The sequence below is a fragment of the Myotis daubentonii genome, chromosome 18 (assembly GCF_963259705.1).
Source record: "Myotis daubentonii chromosome 18, mMyoDau2.1, whole genome shotgun sequence".
Lineage (NCBI taxonomy): Eukaryota > Metazoa > Chordata > Mammalia > Chiroptera > Vespertilionidae > Myotis > Myotis daubentonii.
The window spans coordinates 16,588,207-16,615,488 of record NC_081857.1 but is presented as its reverse complement, the minus strand read 5'-3'; the positions used below and the strand labels follow the sequence as shown (position 1 = coordinate 16,615,488).

At 41.8% G+C, this 27,282-nt stretch overlaps 1 protein-coding gene across 3 annotated transcripts in view; it reads right to left on the bottom strand.

Moving 5' to 3' along the window:
• CENPF (centromere protein F) overlaps positions 1-26,813 on the bottom strand; it is a 50,924-nt gene extending 24,111 nt beyond the window's left edge. Inside the window, exons 1-11 of one of the 3 annotated variants that reach the window (XM_059674598.1) lie at positions 26,677-26,813; positions 23,863-24,064; positions 22,903-23,099; positions 18,945-19,066; positions 18,011-18,102; positions 15,419-15,710; positions 14,089-14,291; positions 10,438-10,563; positions 8,195-8,323; positions 6,855-6,977; positions 1,147-1,282 (exon numbers count right to left, since the gene is read on the bottom strand). In XM_059674598.1, the coding sequence (XP_059530581.1) occupies positions 1,147-1,282; positions 6,855-6,977; positions 8,195-8,323; positions 10,438-10,563; positions 14,089-14,291; positions 15,419-15,710; positions 18,011-18,102; positions 18,945-19,066; positions 22,903-23,099; positions 23,863-24,024 (1,582 nt within the window). In that variant the 5' untranslated portion in view covers positions 24,025-24,064; positions 26,677-26,813. Of the gene's footprint in view, positions 1-1,146; positions 1,283-6,854; positions 6,978-8,194; positions 8,324-10,437; positions 10,564-14,088; positions 14,292-15,418; positions 15,711-18,001; positions 18,103-18,944; positions 19,067-22,902; positions 23,100-23,862; positions 24,065-26,676 lie in introns of those variants that run through there. The other 2 variants (XM_059674599.1, XM_059674600.1) reach the window with 2 other exon arrangements.
• Positions 26,814-27,282: the final 469 nt, after the last annotated feature.

Genomic DNA, 27,282 nt, shown 5'->3' with positions numbered 1-27,282 from the left:
ACCCCAAATATATTGAGGGAGAATATAAGTTGAGAAACTTAATAGTAGATGATAAGGACAGGATGTATTCTAAATGCAGATGTTACAATACAGCTCCTATATTTAATCTTCTAACCTCATTCTACCTACTGGATGAGGTTTCTCAGTTGACCACAAGGGCCATTAATCACCTCTGCTCACAAGGACCTGAGACAATAACGCTGATAACTAACACTGGAAAACACCTGGAACCCTTCACTTTTGCCATGGTTTTCTTTCAAGAGAGACTGACATTTTTACCACTGCTGTAGAAAAATTAAAAGCTATCTTCGGGAGATGGAAATTTTAAGAAGAAAACAGTCACCAGCAAGTGTGACACATAATCCACAGGTCAGGTTAAAAGAAATCCTAGAGCCCTGGCCAGGTGACTCAACTGGCTGGAGTGTTGTCCCGCACACCAAAAAAAGGTTGCAGGTTCCATTCCCCATTGGGCACATATAGGAGGTAACTAATCAATGTTTCTCACATTGATGATTCACTCTTTCTCTCTCCCTAAAATTAATAAAAATATCTTCAGTTGAGGATTAAAAAAAATCTCAGATGTGCAAATACCCCAGGGTGAGAAAATAAATGAAGTAGAAGACATATGGTACACTGATAAATGGGAACCTAGCAGTGGATTCATTTAGTGTGTAGCTCTAAAGTAAGGAAATAAAATCATTCAGTCAAGTTAGCCATCAAAAATCAATGGTCATTAAGGACTGGGGCACATGCATTTCATAAAGTGATTTTCCATTATGTGGGAAATGATAATGAGCGAGGAGATGAGCTGTCTGAATGTAACTAACAAACACACTTGAGACAATCAATAGTACTCTCGGGCAATAGACAGCACTGACAATTTACTTTTGTGTGGGAAATATTTACCCCTCTGGTTTCAAAGTGCTGAAAACCAGGCGTTTGGGGACTCAATGTGCTCCAATAAAACAATGCCCAACTATCACTTTGGAAACTAAAAAGTGGACGAGAGAAAACTTTCTCCACATCGAATGCAGACATCTTTCTGGGAGAATATATGGGAAAATGCGAAGTTTCTAATGCTATCCATCCTCTCTCTCAGGAATGGTAGCTTAGAGAAATAATTCTAAAACACCAAGTTTTTCTTACCTTTCATTTCTTCTGCAAAATTCTGGCTATGAGTCAAACGCTGCTTGGTCTTCTTCAGTTCCTCCTGCAGGTGGCAGACTTTACTGGCACTTTGCTCAGACTGGCTCTCAAAGAAGCGGTTTTCCTTCTTCATTTCCTAAAGTGCACATTTACTTGGTTATAATCAAAACAAATGCTCAAGCAAACTACGACTTCTGCCTTAGGAAAGGCCCTAATGGAAATGATTGTATATCTCACTAGGGGAGGAATCACACGTTCCCTTTGAGTGCTTAACAAAGTTAGACATTATAGAACCAAATGAGTTTATGAATAGAAGTTAAAACAAATCAAAAAACCTAAATCTGACAATAATCATTTTCCTTCAAAAATATATTTCTTTGAGCTTTCTGGTTGTTCCTAAGCTTGTTAAAGCGTTAGCTCATAAGAAAAATCCTATTTAAAAGATCCTCAAGGACACAAGCTCCAAGTTCTTATCATATCTGAATGTATATCAAATATATTTTTACAAATACCTGATGCACTAAGGAACAAAAAAAGTCACACTACAAATGTTGACTCTACATCTTGAGGTTCACTGTTAAGGGGATGTCTTTATGAGTAAATTACTTTTAATAAATGTTTATCAAAAAATCTACAATGAACCACATGCTGAAATGAACATTATAAAAGATGTAAATTTAAGTGAGACAGTCTCTGCCCTCAGGGCAAGTAACCCAGTGAGGGAAGATGTGCTACCAGTCACTTAATACACATGGGGATGTGCTAACTGCTAAAGAGAGGTGGCGAGTACTATGGGAAATTGGGCTGAAGCACAAAAGGAAGAATTCATTCTAGATGGAGGAAACTGAGGTTTCACAGTAAAAACAGATTCTTTGGGCACCTGATTAAATGAAGTATCCATGTAAATAAAGTAGCAGAGACGCAGATGTAGCCCCATTGTATTATCTAGGGAGACATATGGGGGGGGGAGGTCTTAAAACCAAGCAATATTTGTATGCCAAAGAAAAGTGCTATTGCTTATTAACCACGTAAGACACACAATATCACAAATCCTCTACTTCCTCAACCTGTTTTCCAACCTTTAATGATTTTATAGCTGTAAGTATCTCAGCTTATATGATATGCCACCCTCTGGACCACAAAGAATTGGCATATACTGACAGAATTAAGGGTCTCACATCCTTGGGGGAGGGGGAATTCATAAGGTTAACTTAAAAAACAAACAAACAAACAAAAAAACTGCCAAAACCGGTTTGGCTCAGTGGATAGAGCGTCAGCCTGCGGACTGAAAGGTCCCAGGTTCGATTCCGGTCAAGGGCATGTACCTGGGTTGCGGGCACATCCCCAGTAGAAGATGTGCAGGAGGCAGCTAATCGATGTTTCTCTCCCGATGTTTCTAACTCTCTATCTCTCTCCCTTCCTCTCTGTAAAAAATCAATAAAAAAAATATAAAAAAAAAACTTAAAAAATACCCCTCTGAGAAGGAGAAATTTTTGAATCTTAAAGAAACAATTAAGACCCAGCCTCCAAAACCCTACTGCACCGTTAGAAAACAGATGGCCCTGGCAGTGCTGTGTTGGAAAGCTGCCTTCAATTATCAGTCTGGTTACTACCAGCAGATGGGTACCGAGGCAGCAAAGCCAAATTCAAGAAGAGGGGGAATCTGGCTAGGAGGAAGTACTTGAAAACTTGCTGGCATCTGCTGTGCTCATATATATATATATATATATATATATATGCTCATTTCATCATCAAGATAAGACAGAACCCATTGTAGTTAAACTCCTGTCTTTGTCCTAATCCTGCCTCCCTTCCTTGCTGGCAAATTAAGACATCAATCAGAACTAAAGGGCCGCTCCAACTGATCTCAAGACTGAGGGTGACATTCATACTGGGCAGTGTTCAAGTCTGCAAAGAACGATCATTAAGATACAACAGTGTGCCCTAGCCAGTGTGGCTCAGTTGATCAAGCATCATCCCGTGCACCGGGAGGTTGCCAGTTGGATTCCCAATCAGGGCACATGCCTGGGTTGCAGGCTGGGCATGCAGGAGACAGATCAATGTTTCTATCTCTCTCTATCCCTCTCACTTCTTCTCTAAAATCTATCTGTCTATCTATCTATCTATCTATACATACACATGTGTGTGTTTGAAATGTGTTATTGACTTAAACTAACATCATTAAACTATAGACACTATAATCTCCTGTTTGGTCTTCAAACACAGGATAATCATCAAAAGGTATCACAAATGTGAAATGAAAAATACCTTGAAGAACTTTAACAAGTGAATGGAGCATTATTAGTATTTCTTCCCAAAATCTAACAGCAGTGAGATCTGCGTGATCAGTGCTAAGATCAGCTGTATGTGTTCAACATAAGAGAGGAACTAGCATTTACCCACCCGCCTGGGTTGACGTAGCATTGTAATTTACAACCTATAAAATATTTTCTTACCCTAAAAAAATCAATCAAACTAAATGGCATCTACATCTGGAGGTGACAAGAAAGCTGAGAAGACACCATGTGCAAAGCTAAAGCTGGGTGCATCCCAGAGAGGGAGGGGGGCAACTTATGTTTACATGTCTGTTGATCTCCACAGCCTCTGTCTGTAACTGGAGACATTTACAGGAATAGTAAGTGAAATGGAAAGATTAGCATGTCTTTCTCTATTCTGGCATTAGCTCCGTAAATATTTGTTTCTAACGAAGAAACATTCAGCCAATCCTGGGACCTAGCAGGCTAATGCTATGGCTAAGACCAACCCAAGGATTTTTAAAAGCCAGAATTTAGAAAATGAACATCTGAAAATCGAGCTGTAAACTGCCATCAATCAGCAGTTAGTTTTCTGCAAGGCTACAGCCACTTAAGACTTGATTGGGTAGCTCATTATCAACAACGAGTTAAGTATACAAGGATATGTTCTCCTAGGCATCTCCTGCATCCTGACATGATGTGCAAAATTGGGCACAAGTCTGAAAAAACGCAACAAAAATCCCTATAAACACAAGCCAGCATCTGAGCTTAGCAAGCTATTCCACCCAAATCAACTTCGGTTTAGGAGCAGCAAGGGAAGCATCCTTTCCTAGGGCCAGACAAAACAAATTTCAGTTACTGTGCACTATTTCATGATCCCATCCATGAATGATGCTTAATACGTCCCCTGCTGGGGCGAAGTCTGTATCATGAACAAGGGACGGATGCAAAGGATGTGTTTTTCCCTTCCATCTCATCATTCCTGTCTGCCAGACCAAGCCCCTTAGAGGATCTGGTATAATACAGATCCTGTGCTCAGAAAGGTCCCCAAGCAAGTGTTCCCCCTACCTTGGCTGTCAAATGATGGTACATGATGGCCTAACACAATGCTATGGGGCTGGCAGCCGATGCTGGATAAGCAGTGTATCTAAACCCTCCATTCACTTTGATACTAAACGTTAACTTTACCCTTGATTGGACCATTAAATCACATTTCCATTACTGATGCTTTCTCATTGTGAGTGGCATATTAGTTTGCTAAACACGAACAAGGAAAATTTCCGTACAACTGTCACATTATTTCGGCATCCAAAACCTATCGGCGTGCTAAACTTGTTAATACTTATAATTAGATACAGAAAGAGACCCACAGTGATAGAACAGGCAAATTTTAAACGTGTAAAATCTCAAATGCACTGTCCCCTGCTCATCGCTTTCTGTGCCTGTGGGTGACAGCAATCAGGCCATAACAGTTGTGAAGACCAAAGCAATGAGCAGGTGGACGGCAATAATCTACTGAGCACTTATGTACTGGGCGGGGTTTAATTTAATCATCGATGAAGCTTTGAAAAGGAAGGGGTATTATTTGTCCCTATATGCAGATGAAGAAAGCCAGACTCAGAAGAGGAAAGTCACTGTCCCAAGGTCATTCACCAGGTAGGTGGCAGAAAAGCAATGCAATTTCAGCTCTCGCTCACACTAAAGCCGCCAACATTATACCATTAAGTTATGCACCGCTCTAAGTGGCTAAATCACTTTTCTGATCCCAATCCCAATCCCAATTCAAAATGCAAGAGCCAGCTAAATGTGAGTTCTTCTCATCTTCAAGAGAAGACACACACATAAATGAAGACAGATGCTAAATGAACTCCCTGGCCCTGTGCGAGGCCCTTGCACACAACTGCCTCACTGGACACAGAGATCGATGACATATTAGTGCAACACGGTGGGCAGTTAGCTCAGTATAGGCGCATTCACAGTGGAGGACAGCTCCTCAGCTGACACACCAGACCCTGTGGGGTCACCCAAGTCTTCAGAAACACCTGCAAGACAACGCCCAGCCCACTACTGCGCCTTGGCCAAGGAGACTGTTTTAAAAGCGTCTGTGGCCTCTTAACCAGATGACTGCTTTTACAAAACGCTTCCACCAGGCCGCCAGTGGCGTCGCAGGAGAGTTCCTGGCTGAAAGGGGAGCTCACAGAGGGAAGAGTTCGGTGCCAGTCTGCCTGTGGAAATGTTAGCAGAAGCATCTGCTGGTTGGTCCCCACTGGCCAAAAGGCAAACATTTGTTTTGCTGAAACAAAACACTTCCATTTGAAAACGTTCGCTGTTGAAACCATCCTCTGATACGAAGCTTCCTTCCACTCCAGTGGCTGGAACTGGGGCCGCCTGTCTCCAGCCGTATTACCCCTCTGAGGCTGGCTGCATGCTCCTGTGCTACTGACAGATGCTCGGATTTTACAACCGTGTTAACTCTCCAAAGCTGGGAGATAAATACCTTTCGACTCTCCTCACCTGCATAAATGACTGCTCTTTACAGAAAATTTCAAAGAGAGAATCTTTGCAATCTAGAAAGTGACTGCAAAATATTTAAAGAATGAGTGGAACAATTTCTTTCCTGTGACATTTGATGGGGAAGAAACTTCTGTTCTGCTGTGCTTCTTTGTAATAATGCCACGCTGATTTATGTCACTATTCAAATTGTCTCAGGCTAGTAAGCGCCCTAAATGGCTCTTCATTAAGCCCTTTAAAATAAACTCCAGGCCACTAAGTAAATTCAGGGAGAAACCAAGTTAAATAAGTATGGAGAAAACCCTATCAGTAGAAGCAACGTCAAGGTAGTTCTATACTCACACCACTGGGGAAATCATCCAGCATTGTGCACAAAAGCACGAATCTACGAAAACACTGTCAACCGTGCTCAACACTGAACTTAATGCTGGCTTTTGAAGCCAGAGTAACATAATTTACAATTATTTGATGTTTTCACAAGAATTTGAAACTCTTCGTCTGTCATTACTCTGCTCATTTAAATCATTGACTTTCCACCAGGTTTTTAATATTTGATGATTCAAAAGCCAACCCTTGGAAAAGGGATTTCAATTTACCCCTTCACCAATTTTGTTTCTTTCCATTTCAAAAACCCCTCGTTTTCTTCTATTCTTCACCTCCCAAAAGGTCTAAAACAATCTTTCAAAAAAAAGAGTAGTATATGTTCTTAGTACAAGTCAAGTTTTCCTATAATTGCTACATGCATATTAGATTTTGTATCAGAATAGAAAGTAAAAAAAAAGCACTATGTTCTGTGACATAGGTTATGTACAAAATACACCGTCATACTTCTGGCAAAATAGACAATGAAATGATCATGATAAGCTACTGAAAATCGGTGTAGCAATTCCCAGTGCATCCTGAACGGAAGTTGGCAGACACTGGTCTCTGCTCCTCACTCACCTCAAAGCGCCTCCTCAGCTCATTCTCCCCGTTCTGACTTGCCTGTAACGCCTGCTCGGTTCGGCAGGCATTCTTCTTAAACTCTTCCAATTTGTTTTCTAGCTGGTTCTTTACTGATGTGACCTACAGAGAGAAAATAAGGTCAGGGTTCAGTTTCCTGTTCTTTACTTCCTTAATAGTCATTTCTTCTCCAATAATAAGAAAGTCATGGAATAAAAGAATTGATGCCATCCATGTTGGCCAAGACCCTCACTCAGAGAGACTGAGGAGCTCTGAGCAGAGTGACATCAGGTTAATAGACTCACTCTGGCTGCTGGTTGTAAACAGACTGAGGAAGAAGTGGTGGGCACGGAGACAATTAGGAGGCTAGAGCAGTAATCCAGGAGAGACGACATGGTCTTAGACCAGCACCGGAAACAGCAGTCATATTCAATATAAACCACAGACAGACACTGTAAGTCAGGTTTCTTCTAAGCAGAGAGATAAGTAGTACAAGAAGGGTTTCTACGGTGGCTGATAACATTCTATCCCAACACAGATAATGCTTATAAGAGAGCACGCCTGATAATGACTTATCATCAAAATTTATTCTATACAGATTTTGTTTTTTAACACAAAAAGTTTAAATGCACTCTCTATATAATGCACACACACATACACATACAATCATGCACACACATATACACTGATATATACAAATACACACATGTGTGTACATGTAAATAAACAAAGGTAGAGTCGGCAGTTTTAATGGATGACATTGAGGTGAGAGAGAAAAGGAAGACCTGCACATAACAGGAAGCTTTAGGCCTGAGCAATGTGAAGACCAGAATTGATATTTACTGGGATGAGGTATTTACTGGAGTTTCATTATTAACAAGATGCGTTAGAAATGCGAGTGGCAATGTCAGATACAGACCCATGAGTCTCAAGTTGAGAACAGATGTCCAGGCTGGAGATATAAATATGGGAGCCTTCACCACACAGATGAAATGCAAAGCCACAACACTGGACATCATTTTTGAAGTGAGTGTTACGTAAGTAAACTGATTGTAATTTTCAGGGCTTTGACGATTTGAGGGCATAAATTACTTGGGACGGGAGCCCAGTGACATGACCAAGAACCAGAATATCAGAGCTACACAGACTTCCAGATCTAAGAACCCCCCTCATTCACTGTCCTCTTCTCTAAATGAGAGAATCCAGACCCAGACAGGCTCCGTTTGCTCTCCTGTTTGAAAAGGAAAGTGAGGATAGAGCATTTTTTCCTTCCAAGCAGCCTGTGTCAGCTGCGGCACAGAATTAACAGGTACGAGGAAAAGGGGAGAAGGAGCGCCTACTTTGTCCAGCTCAGCTTGCAGGATGTTGTGAGCGTTCTTGGCCTGCTGCAGCTCCTGGGTGAGTTTGACTTTCATCTGAGTGCACTCTTGGTCCAGTGTTTGGAAGGAGCGCTGTTGACGGCACAGCTCCTGAAAAGCAAAGGACACACATGTCACACTGCCGATGGTTCCCAGGCTGATACCAGGGTGACACAGGCACCCCACAGGAAATGCCAGAGACAACAGGGAGCCTAGAGGACCATCCACATGATGATGAACATAATCAGCCAGAGCATGGTCCTGGTATTCAAATCCAGGTCTCCGAGGTCCCGGGAAGGAGCCTGCCAGTTGACCACATGGAAGCTAGCCTGTGTCCACCTCATTCCCACTCTTAAGTCAATCATCTGTGTTGAAAGATCCAGGGGCAAAAGAGAGGAGAGCTGAGCTTCAACCATCGCAGTTGAGCTGAGAAATCAAAGGCACTCAAAAATGGGGTTTAAAATTTCAAATACCATCCACCACTTACAATTGAGAATGGCACAAAGTAAATGTCACCAATGAACTTGGATAACCAGGTAAGGACACCAGAGTGACATTTACAGGTCACTTTTTTATATGTATGTGTGCTTGTGTGTGTTTTGTTTGTTTTTTGGGGGGTTTCTCCCTATCACCCCACTATTGCACCAGGGATTGCCAGCTTTGACATTACTCATATTCTGGACTGGGGACAATGCTTTATCTAAGGGACTGTCACAAATTACAGGGTGTTTACCAGCAGGCCTGGCTCCTTGCCACTAAATGCTGGTAGTGGCCCCCAACTCCTCCACCCAGTTGTGACAATAAAAAATGTCCCCAGAGCCCTAACCGGTTTGGCTCAGCAGATAGAGTGTCGGCCTGTGGACTCAAGGATCCCAGGTTCAATTCCGGTCAAGGGCATGTACCTTGGTTGTGGGCACATCCCCAGTGGGGAGTGGGCAGGAGGCAGCTGATCGATGTTTCTCTCTCATCGATGTTTCTAACTCTCTATCCCTCTCCCTTCCTCTCTGTAAAAAAAAATCAATAAAATATATATATTTTTAAAAATGTCCCCAGATATTGCTAAATATCCCCTGGGAAAGGGAAAATAATCCCCCCTGGTTGAAAACCACCGTTCTAGACTATAAAATCCATGGTCTTAATCACCCCGTTCACCCAGAACTAGCAAAGCACCTGGTATCTTATTTGGTCAATAAATAATAGACACAATATTTAAATACTTGTTTTATCAGGGGATCACTTTGTAAGTTTTACAAATGTCTTAACACTATGCTGTACACCTGAAACTAATAGAATACTAAACATCAACTGAAATTAAAACATTAACTTAGCCCTAGCTGGTTTGGCTCAGTGGATAGTGTCGGCCTGTGGACTAGAGTCCCAGGTTCCATTCCTATCAAGGGCACATGCCTGGGGTTTCCAGCTTGATCCGAAGTAGGGGGCGTGCAAGAGGCAGCCAATCAATGATACTCTTTAATCATTGATGTTTCTATCTCTCTCTCTCCCTCTTCCTTCCTCTCTGAAATCAATAAAAATATATTTTAAAAAATTAAATTAAAAAAATATTTAAATACACAATTGGTTATAATTTTCCCAGGAGGCGTAATTACTTCCTTCTGGGTAACTGTCTCTATCATGCCTGCGGTATACAGTAGTTCTGGTGAGATAAACAATAAAGGAATAAACAGTTTAACGAATGTATGAGGCGGTATCTGACCAAGATGAGCTCCAGTCTGCAGTCACTCCTATTGGAAGTCTGCAGACCCTCAACCCGTATGACACACACACTTCCCGGCTAACTCACCTCACACTGGCAGCTGTATTCACATAAGGGCATCCTCAGCTCTAACTTGCCTGCCAAAGCCTTTCCCCACTTCATCAGCTACTATTCTAATGTATTTGCCAACCCACAGGCTTTACAAACAGCCAGAGATTGTAATTCAATTTATTCCACAACGGAGAGTGTTTGAAAGAAGAATATGACCCTTTCCTACTCAGAATAATAATCTCAAACTAACCTGAAAATATGGATACAAAAGAACATTTCCGACTACTGAGTTCCTTCTCTGATCAAAAACTGGAAGACTGAAAAGACTGAAGGAAAATACAGAGATCTTTTCCCCCCGAGAGCATTTCCCTATAGAACATCCAAACGATGACCAATGGCTCTTTTCCAATGGGGGAACTGTGACATCCCGACAAACTCCTAATGAATCTATCCACCTTACCTCTTGAAACTCCTTCTCTTTTTCTTTGAGTTTCTGTTCCAGAGAACATCTGGCACTTTCTGCATTTTGTCGCTGGCAACTCAAATCTTCAGTCAATTTTTTCAATTTTTGTTCCAATGCAGTACACTAACAACAAATAAAAATGTGCAATACAAAACTATTCAAGGAAAGAATATTTTGAACTTTAGAAAAATTAGTACCAAGTTTAACAATGTGCTTTGACATTTATATTTCATAAAAAGTTGGGCTTAAAACTATTAGCCATATACCAAAAGCACTGTAATTATTTTAGGACACATAAAATTTACGTTTGGGAAATAGTAGCAAGGATATAAAGCCTTTGACCATTTAATCCTTCATCATTTACACTATGACCTACGAACCAGGAGGTCATGGTTCCATTCCTGGTCAGAGCACATGCCTGGGCTGTGGACTTGATCCCCAGTGTGGGGCAAGCAGGAGGCAGCCCATCAATGATTCTCTCTCATCATTCTATCCCTTTCCCTTCTTCTCTGAAATCAATAAAAACATATATTTTTTAAATTAATACATTGCCTTGGACCTTCAGACACCTCTGTCATTCTCCTAACTGTTCTTGAATTTTTGAATCCCCAAGAAAAAGTATTATAGAAATTATTTATAATATGAATTCAATACTTATTGCAAACCTACTATATGTCAAGCACCGTGCTAGATACTGGAGATACAGGAGTAAACAATTCAGATAAAAATCATTGCCCACATGGTCCAAAATGTTGATGGTTGACAATCATGGGAAACCCCCACACTTGGCAGGCACGGTAGCTGACTGAACCCTTGGCGCCCTCTGCTGGCCCTTCGTCAACCTGCAACTCATTCCACTGAAGGTTCTCAGAAGCAGTAATTTTTTCTTACTAGAAACAGTAGGTTAAAAAAGAGCTTTCAGGAGATATTTATATTTTCTGCAAAAATTTTTGAATGACATTCTCATGCATAGTCCACGTAAAAGTAGCTTACCACTAGATGTCATGAATGTTCCATAATATTCTAAAATAGTGTCCAGAGCTCAAGTCCATGAAAAAATATGCAGCACATGACCCTGGCACTCAGCGCTCTGGGCCTGTGTTTCATCTCTAAAATGTGGGTGCTCAACTCCGGGTTTGCTGCGAGCCCCAACACTTCGTTTCTACATGATTTCAACAGCTTTATATGCCACACGGTTCACAAATACTTGGAAAAGAAGCAAACTAGAAACAGCGTATTTTCACTAAAGAACATGGTATTGATCTTGATTAATTAGCTCCATTTTATTTAATAGGTAATTCTAAGGGAAGAGCATAAACAATGCATAATTTGATTTCAGCTACGTATCTGACAAGGTCATGTTGTCCTTAGAGGCAAGCCGGAGAGAGGTAGACTGAATTTTCAGTCAAGTGGATTGTAGCTCACAGGAAAATGGAATTCAGAAAGCATGGAACAAACAATTTTTAAGAACCCAGAGTGACGACTAATAGAAAGAAAGCCAGAACTGTGTCCTCAGCACTCGGCACCATCCAGTCAAATATTTCAATCATGACCTGGTAGAAGACACTATATCAGATGTATCAGATGGAATGAAGATTCAGTGATCTTATCACACGAAAATCAACAGCACATAATGTGAAAGGGTAAGTATAATTCTTATATATGGGAAGGCCCGAGCTGGCAGAAAAGCAACTGAAAATGAGCTTAATTGACAAAGAACTCTATGCAACAAAAATTATTACAAATATTAATATAATTCACATGTGCCAAGTACTACGCTAAAGCCTTTATGAAAATTACTTCAATAATAACAACAACCCTATGGCACAGGCATTTTTAACACCGTTTTAATGATTAGACAACTGGGCTCAGAAGTTAATTAAATAGCTCCAAAAGCAATACAATTGAGATGTGGCAAGGCCAGAACTCAAATCCAAGTCTTCCTAACTTCAAAAACCAACTCAGACTGCAAAAGGAGAATACATGTAAGGATCAAGGCAGGCTATGGTCCCATCGACCCTCCAGTTTACCTTCATAGATGTAATCAATATTTATCAAGAATTTCTCTGTGCAAGGCCCAGCACTTGGAGAATATCTAAAAATGAACCTAGACTACCATTTCCAAGAAGACAGAACAGATGTAGACTTCCCTATTTTTCCCATCAAGAACAACTAAAAACACTGTATAGTAAAACAGACATAAGAACGCTCTAAAAGGAGATTAGACTGATTGACTGGGGACCCAAGGGAAAAAACATGTTGGTGCTGAGAGAAAATAACTTCGGTCAACCCAGAATCCTATACCCTGAGGCTGTATTTTCCAGGAATGAGGAGGAAACCAAGACATCCTCAGAAAAAGGCAGAGTAAAACAACCTATAGCCAACAGACCAATGTTAAAAAAAATGGTTTTAAAAAGTTGTCTAAACAAAAAGGAAATGGTGAAAGGAACCAGAAAAGAAGAAAACTCTTTAGTTTTCTAAGTTTCCTTCTCTTTAGTTTTCTAAGTTATTTGACAGTTTAAGGAAAAAAAAAAATATTTTTTTATTAATCCTCACCCAAGAATTTTTTTTTTTTTTTTTGAAAGTGGACGGGAAGCAGGGAAGACAGAGAGAATCATCCCTGTGACCAGGCCAGGGATGGAGCCTACAAACAAGGTATCTAACCTGGAATCTCACCGGAGACCTTTCAGACTGAGTGCTGGCACTCTATCCACTGAGCCAAACCAGCTAGGGCTGAAGCAAAAATTAGAACAGTGATGATCAGATATGGTTCTAAATATATGTAGAGAAAACACTTAAAATTATATAAAAGTGGGGCGAGATAAAAGGATGAAAAGAGGAGCATGTCAAGAGTACTCCAAGAGGAGAGTATGCGAAGCAGAAAGACACTGAGCCCAGATAAAGATTACGTCTAGGAGACATCAAATAAGTCCGGTGGTTCTAGAAGATAATTCCTTTTTCTCTACACTCGTCCCCATATACCACACTACCTGTGATTTCTATATTGAGGTTACATCACCCATTAGGATGAAGCTCCACAGGACAATGATTTTTGTCTAATTCCGCACTGCTCCATCCCCAAGTCTAGAACAATGGCTGACATAGGTAGGCAGTCTATAAATACCTGTCAAATGAGTCAGTGAATGAGTGAATAACAGAAGACTAGAGAAACAGGTTGGGGCCAAAGCAACCCCCCCCACACACCACCACCAAAAAAAACCAAAAGAAACCCTCAAACAGGCCTTAACTGAAGCTTAAGGAGTAAATGGATACTGGATCCCAAGAATAGATCAATTACATTCTATCATAATTCCTAAATGTCATTCAAAGCTCCATGACTTTAAGTCTCTTATATGTGCTGGGAACTGTGGCAGGTATTGTTCATACATAATCTTTATTCTTCACCCTCTGAGATGTGGAGAGAAGTGACTGGCTCAAGTCCCTCGGCTGGGAAAACGGGCAGTCCAGAACTGAGCCCTGATACACCCAACTCTAAAGAACTTACTAGTTCAAGGGCATCGATACTGCCTGGAATTTATTAATAAGGTTCATTTTATCATTTATTTCATAATTTAAGTGTGACGTATGCTTCCCAAATAATTGCATAAAAAGTGGAGATTTTTCAGTAACTCACGAACAGTCACGTACCTTTGCGGAGGCTTGGTCATACTGTGCTGTTGTTCTCACCAGTTCATCCCTGCTTTTATTCAAAACTTTCTCCTTTTCATTCAATTCCACCTTTGCTTTCTCCAGTTGGAGCTGTAGTTCTTGCCATTTATTCACTTGGCCTTTCATTTCTTTTTCTTGTCCTTGTAGACGCATTTCCAACTCACCAACCTTGCCCCTTAGCTCTTAAATCACAAACAAAATCCATACTTCAATTAACATATACTTTTCACAAAAAACTTACAACTCAATTCAGAATTTATCATTTATGTCACTCGGCTCTGAAATCTTTGGTGAGACAAACACTAGTCAATTCACATTAAACACAGAAGCTACTTTCATTGGATTTAATTTTAGTGGTTAGTCTCTATTAGTAATATAGTTATTACTTATATTAAATAACTTATAGAAAGCAGGAGAAACAAATTTTCTTCTTATCAGAGAAACCTGGGGTAGAAAATGCTTTTCTAAAATCGTGAATATTACCTGATCGAGGCTGCAAAAAGTGCATCACATATAACACCCTTACTTAAATTACCACCTGATTTTACACACTGGCAGACTAATATGTATTCTGTGCCCATTTCAATGCAAGTAAGTGATAAACAATGAAAAATTCACCCTCCCATATCCCGGGGTAGCTTTACCTCCACTAAAGATCAAGACAGTGTGAGCCTCCTATACTGCCAAAAGTAACAATAATTTTTTCTCATTTTCCCCCCACATACACACACTATTGGTTCCAATGGCATTGGCAGTGTGACAGCTCTCACCAGTGAACACTGACGGTGATTTTCAATATATCATAGCCCTGGAAATTATCGTAGTCTGCAGAGAAGATTCCAAAGCACCACCTGGTACCCTTGGCTGTCAGCTGCAGCGTGGTGCAGCAGCCAAGGTTACAGGTTTGCTCCCATATGGACAAGCTGGCAGCACAGAGCAAAGCTGTTCTGCAGACACATGCCACACCTCTGGCCCAAACCGGCCAGAACACAGGCTGTTCCATGGGGCACAAAGGAGCCAGATGAGAAGCGTGGGGAGTGTCGACCAACCTACTCACCCGGCTTCTGGAAAGACAATCAAAGCCATTCATCCTACTTCTGAAGGCTTCAGGGGCCCAGCTTTTTAGTACAAATCAAGATACACTCCAAAACTGATATCTTTTCTCGTTATCGAAAAGACAGTATTTAACATCATCAGACTGGGATGCCCACCACTGATGTGTCTAACAAAACACATCAGCACTTTCTAAGACCAAAAATGCCTGGAATCACCTCTAAAATTATCTCAGGAAAATTTAAACTTAGTTTACCTTGATTCTGGGCTTTTAATTGATCCAAAAGATGAGAATTGCTAGAATTATCACAGAAGCTGCTGTTAACATCTCTTTTCCCTGCTTGCAAAGTTGATCTACTCGGAGTCACCTCTTGTTCCCCAGAGCAGTGAGATGCAGAGAAATCTCTCCTACTCGGAGTTTGTAGAGCACTAGAAGACAGACGGCTTGGGGTCTTTTCTTGTTGCCATGAGAACACAGACGACGAGGCCTGGTGCCGGGCAATGTCCCGGTGATTCATGGTGTTTTGTGGAATAGCCTGGCTCGCTTTCTGTTAAGATAGAAACTCTTTAGAACCTTTAGAAATCAATATTCAAGACTACTTATTTTCAAATAGAACACAAAGTCATGCCAAGAGGTTAGCATCTCCACTAGGTACCAAGAAAGAACATTCATCAAGTCAAGGGAACCATTAAGCTCCAATACCCAGTGAGATTTTCTAAAGATGAGACCAGCACTGAAGGGTTAAGCCAGTGCTACTGAGGCCCATTCTATTTCACATGAGCTCAGCTTTTGTATTTAGCTTACATCCCTCAAATACTCCATTAAACACGTGAGTATTCACTGCAATTTTGAATTCTGAAATTTGATTTTTCCCCCCTGTCCTTGATCATACCTGCTCCCGCTACCCCCTCAGTAGCTTTACACAAAGAGAATCAAAATTAACCTAAAAAACTTTCAAGAATCTCACTTTCCACCATACCACTCCCCCAAAAATGTCCAAAAGATATTTTATGTTATACAATTGGCATCTATGGATTTTCCTAATGCTTTGGATTTTTTTGTTCTTCTTTCAGCCCCCACTCTGACAATTAAAGACATGGCTGCAGATGCTACATTTCATTTTTTATAGCAAGTGCTTTTCTTGTCACAGGGAGAGGTTTAATGTTTATGGAGACTCCCCTCCACAGAAGAGCTGGGAATCGGGGCAGAATTGATAATAATGACTGAACTAGATAACGAAGCATATGATATTTCTAGGATAAACCACAGAATTATTAATAATTATTCATCTTCATAAGCAATGCTGTTGTCACAAATGAAAATTCTGGTGACTCTAAAACAAGGGTTAAAGGCACAAAAAGAATTAAAATTGTTAAATCTATATTAAGAACTTTTGATCCTCAATATTAAGGTATCTACTTATAAATTTGTCATTCAACTATCTGCAAAATTGTGGTATCTTCTCAAGTTCTTATGTTTAGCAGAAATACAATACACTATTAAGTGCCAAAATGTACTTTTTAAAATGAAGTTTAAAACCCTTGCCAGCAACTTACTTAAAAGAATGGGAGAGATATTGAAAACATTCTCCTCTGAAATAAACATTTCATAAATAAGGATCCTCAACCCCAGGACCCTGGCAGCAATCACCACAGTCCTTCAGAGGAACCGAGTATGAAGCCACTTCCTCCAGGTGACAACGCAGTGTCGGAAGAACTGGTCCTACCCTCTCCAACCATGACTCTTATCATTAGACCTTAATAGGGAAATAAACATATTGCTAGTTTCTATGGCATTTGGTGAACATTTAACATTTAGAGATAATGCAATCTTCCACTCTATTTTATTCACTCTTTACCTATTTTAAAATTAAGAACTATCATAACCAGTGAGCCAGGAACTTTATTTCTTGGTGTAAGAAAAATGTACCAGCTCTACACGAAGCAGATTTTTCTAACCTTGTTCTAGCCTGTATCAAAGTGCTTTCTTGACTGCATATCTACACTAATCTACACTAATAAAAGAGAAAAATGGTAATTGGCATACGACGATACCCTTTTCATTGGCTAATCAGGGCTATATGCAAATTAACTGCCAACAAGATGGCGGTTAATTTGCATATGTAGGCACAATGCAGGGAGGCAAAAGGGAAAGCAGGAAGAAGCCCACTGCCACTGACAGTGATCGGAAACCCAGCCATCAGAAATACAAGCCCCTGCCCTAACCGGTGTGGCTCAGTGGATAGAGCGTCGGCCTGTGGACTGAAGGGTCCCAGGTTCGATTCCGGTCAAGGGCATGTACCTTGGTTGCGGGCACATCCCCAGTGGGGAATGTGCAGGAGGCAGCTGATTGATGTTTCTAACTCTCTATCCCTCTCCCTTCCTCTCTGTAAAAAAAATCAATAAAATATTTAAAAAAAAAAAAAAAAAAGAAATACAAGCCCCCCAGCCATGATCAGAGAATCAGGTGCCTTTTCCGCCCTGGCCAGTGATAGCAGGAAGAAGGGGTGGAGCCAGCGATGGGAGCTGGGCACGGTCGAAGCTGGCAGTCCCAGGAGCTAGGGGTCCCTTGCCTGGGCCTAAAGCGAAGCCCACTATCGCGGGGCCGCTGCAGCTGCGGGTCCCCGCTGCCCGGGCCGGACACCTCAGCCAGAGGCGTCAGGCCTGGGCAAGGGGCCGATCCTGCGATTAGAGGGTGATGGGGGTCAACACCTGAGGGCTCCCAGTATGTGAGAGGGGGCAGGCTGGGCTGAGGGACACTCTCCCCCCCCCCCCCACACACACACCCAGTGCACGAATTTCGTGCACCGGGCCCCTAGTTCTGTTATAAGGCCCATACTTGACTTACTTTTGCCTGCCAGGCTTTCACTTCTGCCTCTAATCTTTTTCGTTCTTCAACTTCTTTATTATATTTTTCTTTTAGATCTTCATATTTGGAACCTAAACACAGACAAGGAGATACCAGTTTTATTTTGATCACTGATTCCGTGAAGGAATTCTCAGATCAATAATGAATGTAATAGATAGCTGAGAAATGACTACCTTAGTACACCAGAAAGAACATTTCAGTTCTGGCAACAGATACTGATCAAATTACTCAAGTATCAAAATCCATGGAAACAAAGGTGCTTTGAATATTCTGGAACTGAATTACTTTTGAAACACACCATAGAAGGATAAAGGAAAAGTGTTAAGCCAGTCAACAAGTCTGCTACCTGAGTGTGTTTCTGCAGAAATTTAGAAGCTAACAATAGTGGACACTGAGGTCATTACATTCCTTGAAAATGGGAGCTTCCTTTAAAGCTTCCCTATAATTAGTGCTAAAAATTGGTGGAATTCCTATGTTAGCAAAAAAAAAATTTTAAGCCCTGGCCAGTGTGGCTCAGTTGGGTTGGAGCACTGTCTTGCACACCGAAAGGTGGCAGGTTCGATTCCCTTTCAGGGCACCTACCTGTGTTGTGGGTTTGATCCCTGGTCAGGACATACGGGAGGCAACCAATTGACGTTTCTCTCTCACACATCAATGTTTCTCTCTCTCAAATAAATAAAAGGCATATCCTTGGGTGAAGAAAAAGAAACGTTTAAGTAAAAAGCATAAAGACTAATTAACCTAATGTCTCAATATAGTTCAACAGATAAACAAAGGTATATGTTATAGCAAGTAGTCGCATTTTTTTTAATGCCCAGATAAAAATTTAATTGAAAGTTGAATTAATTCATTTCTTTGGCAGAACTGAAATCTCAATAAAATAACTATTTATAGGAAGGGAAAAAATCCTTACCACTATAATACTGGCTTGGCGTTAGTGGAGTTGTGAATATTTTTTGTGGTGTATTGCATGGATTCAGAGAAACATCTGCAGACTGTGCAGCTTGCTGGCTTCTTTCAAGTTCAGATTTACACCTGTTAGAAAAGGACCCAAGAGGGACGCCAAATCAGAGCGAAAGCTACAGAATGCCAACACCATACATTCCCAGAGAGCAATAACCTGACAAAACCCACCCTAAGAATTCTAACCTCTTCATTTACCCAACAGACATTTAATTAAACTGGCTTATGTGACAGACACACAAACTCAGTCTAGTCAGGGAAACAGAAATATAAACCAATAAATACAATGTCATAAAGGCTATACAGAAGATCTGTAATACCCACTATATAGTACAAGCAAGAACTGGGAGGCTGGGGATATATTCCAAGTAAATTTTACATTTGAAGTCACAGGGATATAAAGAACCCAGAATTCAGAAACATAGAAAACTGGTATCCCTGACGCTTGGGCTAAAATCACAAAACTGGATGGCATATGTTATCCAGACATGACAACAGCATAGATGTGATATATGTACCATGTGCTTTATGGTATTTTTAAGACATATAAAAATCAAGTTAACATAATGCATAAATATATGACTGAAAAGAATTACAAAGAAATGGGGAAAGCAAGCTATATATTGTATATATGTACAAAGTCTCCCTACCACTTCAGTTCTGAGCAACTTTCAGAATCAAGCAACCTAAGTTAAAAGAGGATTCAATTCTTGCAAGTCTCTAATGTCTCTGATTTTCGCTTAACACAGAAATATATTGAACATCCTATTAGGATGGCTAGCAATGTGCACCATTCTTTTTGCCATGGGCGCATTCCTCAAAGCAGAGGGTGAAGAAAGTGCCTCGGTGCCCTAGCTCCCCCAGCCCCGACTTCAACCTGGGAAGAAGCAATGTAAGAGCTGGAAATGACTGCTCAGCAAATCAGAGCTCAGATTTGTACTCTCGGTAGGTAGGACAGCGCTCTTCAATAGAAATATTCTATTCACATAAAAAAAAAAAAAGTAACAAGAAATAAGTGGATTTCATCTCAATATTTAACTCGATGTTTTCTAGACTGTCATTTCAACTTGTAATCAATAAATTATTAATAAGGTATTTTTTTTACTAAATCTTCAGCACCTGGAGCACATCTGCTTTTAATAGCCACATTTCAAGAGCTCAACAGCCACATGTAGCCGTGGCTACCTTATTGGACAGTGGAGGAGTATCTACAGACTACCTAAGTGTCAAAGGCTGGTAATTCCAGCGGTGAATTTTGAAAAACCTTGAAAAATCGGTGTTTCTTTTCCCTCTCAAATTCACATCTTACCCAACTTTTCCTTATCCTTTCATTAAAAAAGAGAAAGTTTATTTTAAATATTAAATAAAAGTATATCCTATTCTTTTTATAAACCTTTGTTTCTCCATTTTCTTAGGGAGAAAACACAAACCAACACCACCACCAAAGAAAGCTCTCAATGAGGATGTTTCCTGTTAAGTTTAACTGCACGAGATTGCCAATGGTCAACAGTTTTCAATCAACATTTCAAATGGTTCAACCTAACATGTTCGAGATGTTCCTGAAACATCGGTGGATATTGATGGAGAAAAATTAAGTTCCTGCCCTGCACTTGAAGGTTACCAGTGAGAATTTAAACACTGTACTCAGTAGTTGTTGTAGTCTAGTTTTTATACTCTTAACAGTTCCTAGACTATAGAAAACTATACTCTTAATAGTTGTTATAGTCTAGCCAGCATGGCTCAGTGGTTGAGCATCTACCTATGAACCAGGAGGTCAAGGTTCGATTCCCAGTCAGTGCACTGTTTGGTTGCACACTAGGCTTGATCCCCAATAGGGAGTGTGCAGAAGAAGGCCGATCAATGATTCTCTCTCATCATTGATGTTTCTCTCTCCCTCTCCCTTTCTCTTTGAAATCAATAAAAAAATATATTTTTAAATGAAATGAGCAACCATTTAATGAATCTATATAGTACTGAGCTATGCAATGATAGGACTAAAGTATATAAGAATCAATTTTCGAAGAGAAGGCCCAAGGCCCCGCAGCGGCTTGCATTGCTTCATAGCTGAGCCTCTTCGTGGCTCCTGCTGTGTGGCCTCAGGCAGAGGCTGAATCAGCACCTCCTTAGATCCAGGAGCCACTGTACCCAGTGGTCAGAGGGAGACCATCCAGATTGCAACCCCTCAGATCCATAAGGGACACACTCGGGGAGCAGACTCAGTGAGCACCAAAGCCCCACTGAAGCAAGTCTTGCCCCAGAAGGGTGTCTTCAGCACAGAAGTTCTCCCACTTCAGACACAGCTGATTCTCACAGCCAATTGGCCTGGAGGTCAATTCCTCCCAGTGCTCCTACAACAACCAAGGCACCAAGAGTGCACCAAGAGTGTCCACCTCAGGTAACTGGGGAGGCTGAGCCACTGGGCCCTACAGGACACCTGGCACGCAGGGCCACTCTATCAACACAGGGAAGCAGCCAAAATGCAGAGACAAAGAAACAGGTCACAAATGGCAGAAATGGAGGAAAGCAAACGACTGGATATAGAGTTCAAGGCCACGTTTATAAGGTTTTTCAAGAATTTTATGGAAACCGCCAATAAATTTAATGAATCCCTCAATAAGTATAGTGAGACCATGGAGGACATGAAAAAGGACCAACTAGAAATTAAGCATACACTGACTGAAATAAAGAATAATTTACAGAGATCCAACAGCAGACAAGAGGATCCCAAGAATCAAGTCAAAGATTTGAAATACAAAGAAACAAAAAAGACCCAACCGAAAAAGAAAAAAGAAAAGAGATTCCAAAAATATGAAGATAGTGTAAGGAACCTCTGGGACAACTTCAAGCGTACCAACATCAGAATTATAGGGGTACCAGAAGGAGAGAGAGGGCAAGATATTGAAAACCTTTTTGAAGAAATAATGACAGAAAACTTCCCCTACCTGGTGAAAGAAATGGACTTACAAGTCCAGGAAGCGCAGAGAACCCCAAACAAAAGGAATCCAAAGAGGACCACACCAAGACACATCATAATTAAAATGCCAAGAGCAAAAGACAAAGAGAGAATCTTAAAAGCAGCAAGAGAAAGACAGTCAGTTACCTACAAGGGAGTACCCATACGACTGTCAGCTGATTTCTCAACAGAAACCATGCATGCCAGAAGAGAGTGGCAAGAAATATTCAAAGTGATGAATAGCAGGAACCTGCAACCAAGATTACTTTATCCAGCAAAGCTATCATTCAGAATAGAAGGTCAGATAAAGAGCTTCACGGATAAGAAAAAGCTAAAGGAGTTCATCACCACCAAACCAGCATTATATGAAATGCTGAAAGGTATTCTTTAAGAAGAGGAAGAAGAAAAAGGAACTGTTACCATTTGCCACAGCATGGATGGAACTGGAGAGCAGATAAATACCACAGGATCTCACTCATTTGTGGAATATAATGAACAACATAAACTGATGAACAAGGGCTGATCCAGAGACGGAGAGGCATTGATTGGACTGTCGGGCCTTGGAGGGAAGGTAGGGGAGGGTAGGGGTAAGGGGGTAAGATCAACCAAAGGACTTATATGCAAGCATATAGGCCTAACCAATGGACATGGACAATGGGGGGGGGGGGGGGTGAGGGCATGAGTGGGGGGGGGGGAGGGTAGAGGGTAACGTGGAGACAAGGACACATATGTAATATCTTAATCAATAAAAAATAAAAATAAATAAATAAATAAAAATGAAAACTAGCTTATTAACAAAGCTAATAGGTTTAGTAAAAAAAAAAAAAAAAGAATCAATTTTCCTGAGATCATGGTTTTTCCCCACTGGGAAAAATAACTGCATCCCTAAAGGAAAAGAGAAACGCATCTGATGAACACGCACAGACATCTATATAAATACCATTTAAAAAATTACCTTTTAAGTTCCTGTTCCAGTTTCTCTATTTGTTTCTTGCTTGAACTCAGCTGTCCCTCTTGGAAATTCATTTGTGACTCCTTGACTTGAAGTTCGTGAGAAATCTTCTGCTTAGTCTTCTCCAGGTTTTCACAGATTTCCATCAAGCTTTGATTCTCCCTCTTCAGGTTTGTGCCCTCTGTTTTTTCATTCTCAACCTAACGGGGATTATTTAAAAGGAAAGAGGTCTCTACTTCGTCAACTTGCCGGGTAGGATTTGTAAATCTGAGCTTAATTCTGGCGACTAATTTTCTGAGACAGGGTTGTAATAATCCAGTGGCAATGCTTGATGAATGCAGATATTTAAATGACCTCCCTTTAAGCCTCTAGAAAGAAAAGTCCTACAAAGTCATGCATTACATTACCTTTGGTCGGGGCTACACGCTCCCTTCCTAGAAAAGCTTTAGTATGCTCTCAAGAATTAAAACAAACAAACAAAAATAAGCCCTAAACATCTTCCTTGGCAACTCATTTTCAAATCTGACTGCTAAAATCCGTTATTGCAAGAAACTGGAAAATTATCCCACTGGCAAAAACATTTTAGAAGCAATAACTGTATCACCACTTTGCTGGTTAGTGAAGAGATAAGAAAGAAAGACTGTTTACGTTTTCATTTACTAGCCCTTGAAGAGACAGGTCTGGGAATATCACGTTGAAAAGCCCACTCTCAAAAAGTGGTTGCTATTTGGATCACAAAGTGTTCTATCCTGTCCCCCCTAAATATAAGCAGGTAAGCAGAAACAAGGACAGAGGATGGAGAAAAACGAGGTAATTGAAATTAAAATGACTCTAAAAAGGAGAGGGGTCATTACCACCTAAAGATATAGCAAAATCATTTTGCTCAAAATCGAACAGGCCAAGATGAAACAATGCACCCACAGAACCAGTGCACAGCTGTAAACACCAGCGTTTCAGGGGTACCTTCTGCTTTTGTTTCTGCAACGCAGCCTCCAGAGTTTCCAGCTGAAACTGCCTTTGCTGCCTCTCTTTCTTCAGCTTGTCCAGCTGCCCTTCGAGCTCTTGGATTTTCTGAAGAGCTCTTGTAGGCAGGCCTTCTTTCCATTCTTCCAAAGCCCAGCTCATTTTGACTCCTTTCTTTGTTATTCAAACATCTGTAAGTAAACTGAAGGGAAGAACAGGACTGTTGATCTAAGTATAGAGAGGAAAAGGACCCTTAAAGTCTCAGAGATTAATGAGTCTACAGAACCACTCTAAGAGCCAAGTCTGAAAACTTCTCACTGCAAAAGATGACAAGGCATAACATCTGTCTTCCCCATCCTCTGAACGGTGATTACCAATAAACCTGATTGCAAAGTACGTAATATGCTTGTTTGGCATCCCCCTGCTTTCTGTTTTTATTTCTCCTTTTTGGCTTCTTAGATTGCTACCTGCTTCCTACTGCTGTTTGTTTCCATTATATAAAATATGAATATTTTGCCATAATGTTTTGGGTGAAGTGGGTCCTATGAGCAAATAAAATACAAAAGTTATTTTGTAAATGCTCTTTCCCGCACCCCCCCCCCCTTCATGCCCTCAATTCCCACTGCCTTTGTCCCTCTTCCCCTGGGAGATCCACAATCTGGTCATAGTTTCTCATGACACAGGTACCCCTCTCACCTTCCCAGCTCTCATTTGTTGAATTAATGCATGACTGGCAAAGCTATTACTACATATTAGTACTAGAACTAATATGCAGTCAAGTCATGCTGCAGGCAGACCTTGACCAGGAAACAGTGACCTTGGGCATGTCATTTAACTTGCTCTGTGCAGAGGTTTTCTCCTTTGCAAAAAAAGGGATAATAATGACAGCAACTTCCTACAGCCTTAGAACAATTTCACATTTCTGTATTTCAGCTTATGGTACCAAAAGGGAAGTGGCCTACCTCCTTCTCAGCCAAATCTTAGGACATTTAAATCAGCTGGGGAAAAAGCATGGTAACTGTTCTTTATTTATTAGTCTTTAGTACTTAAGTGAAAGAAAAAATCATTCATTTTCCAGCTATTTTGGCAACAGGGTGAGGATTTTTTTTACTAAATGAAGCCCAAAACCATGTTAGTGTTTTATTTCAATTGACTGTGTCAATGAAATTTTTTATCAGAATAACTAATAAATAGTTGATGAAAATAGTAAAAATGATTTTAAAAAAAGATTATTAAGAGAGAGAAGCAAAGATCTGGGAAAACAATTTAGATATCATATCACACTTTGGAAAGCGGTGTTTTCTCTGCCTGTTTATTAATTCTTTTGCTTCCAGATGTCAGTTCTTTGAACGCAGCATCTTAAACTCCCCTCCCATTTGCCCAAACAACTCCTGAAGGGAGTCTCAAGCCCCTCCACCAACAAAGGACAATTTACACTGTCCCAATAGGCTTGCCCATTCAGGGATGGGGGTACGGATCCCAGAGGCACTCGCTGCGACTGACCTCAACAATTCTGCCCATCACTGAAATCATAACACCAAGACGCCGCAGACATCGCAATATAAAAAGGAGCAATCCAGAAGGATGACAGAGATGAGGTTATGAAATAAGCAAGGAAGGCTGGCATGTCCGATGCTTTTCCAATTCAAAAATCTAAGAGACAGCTATAAAGGGGTTAAAGCAACTACCAGACCCGGGCTAATTGTGATTAGAGCAGACTTCTTCTGATTAAGAATCTGTATGGAGCCACTGGGGGGGGAAAAAAACAAAAAATATGTAAACCTTAAAAATAAAATGTAGAGGGCAACGGATGGGGAACGAGGCGGGGGCTTGGTGTGGAAAAGCCCTGCAAGTCAAGGTTCCTGCAAAGAGGATTTACAGGACTATCGTCCTTCCCAGAAAAATGCTCCATCTCAGATATTTGCAGGACACCCTTCATGCCCGAGTCACCCAACCCCGAGGAAGCTGACTTGGGACTCATCAGACCCCAGCACTGCAGCCCGGTTGGTACGCTTTTCCTTTATCAGAATCCCCCGTTTCCCCCCCAAAAAAAACCCAGTTCCCGCCTCCAGGGCCACTGCTGAGCCGGAGAATGCAAACACCTGCTCCTGCAGACCACGCTCACGGCCGGGACTCACGCCATCTACTTCTGGGTCCTCTAACAGAGCAGAGCCCGGAGCACAAATGCGTCCCCTTAAAGCAGCGGTTCTCAACCTTCCTAATGCCGCGACCCTTGAATACAGTTCCTCATGTTGTGGTGACCCCCAATTTCATTGTTACAAATGGAACATAATTAAAGCATAGTGATAAATCACAAAAAACAATATGGAATTATATATGTGTTTTCCGATGGTCTTAGGCGACCCCTGTGAAAGGGTCGTTCGACCCCCAAAGGGGTCGCGACCCCCAGGTTGAGAACCGCTTAAAGGGAAAGGCAACCGGGACGTGCTCTCGCGACTCAGCAGCAGCGCCGCCACTCAGGCCAAAACCCACGCTCGCATCTCTCCAGGCACCAGGCCCACGTCCGCCTATCCGATGGGAGCCCCTGGCTCCTGTTACAGGAAATGCACGCTCACCTCCAATTCCTTCACCTCACAGACTTGGAAACTGAACCCCCGAAGTGCGAGCTCAGGACCGAGCCGGGTCTCGGGACCCTCGTGCGGGCACAGCTTTCTCGGGACCCGATTCTCCAGGCGGGTCAGGTGGGAGGGGGCGGTCCGCTGCCCCTCCGGGGCCCGGGAGCGCAGTCCCACAGGCATCCCCTCCCCGTCCCCCACGCCCGCCGCGGACCCGGGACCCACGCAGGACGCTCACCTTACCGGCCGGGAAGGCGACACACCCCCTCGCAGAGTCGGTGCCGGCGCAGCCTCCGCGGCTAGGAGCCCAGACCCCTATTCAAACGGCCCGCGGCCGCCACCCGTTCACGATTCGCCCACTTCCGGTCGCGACCAAACCCGCTTCCAAACCTATTGGTCGCTGTAAGCAGCGGTGGACCAATCCGCTTCCGCGCTCTAGGACCGCCGCCTTTGATTGGTCATTTCGGATGGATTTAAAAATCAAGACCCCCCCTCCCCCCCCACGTGAGGTACCGGCGCCGGAGTTACAGTGCTTTTTTGTGGTTATTGTTGAAGGGGCGGGGGGGGGGGGGGGGGGGCGCGGAGCCCACGTGCTTTTGCTGGAGGAAGTTTTGAACCGCTTTTTCCGCAAAAGCCTGGGGACCCGGCCTCTGATTAGGCGGGTGTGGTCTATCACCTGCTGTCAGCGGGAGAGTGCTCTCTGGTGAAAACATTTAATACTGCACCTGCTTTTCTACTTGTTTATTACACATAATAATGGATGGCATCGATACTTGGTGCTGTGCTTGCCATGCATTCTTCATCCAGTGTCATTCTGGATCATTCTTTTAGGTAAGGCTTCTCA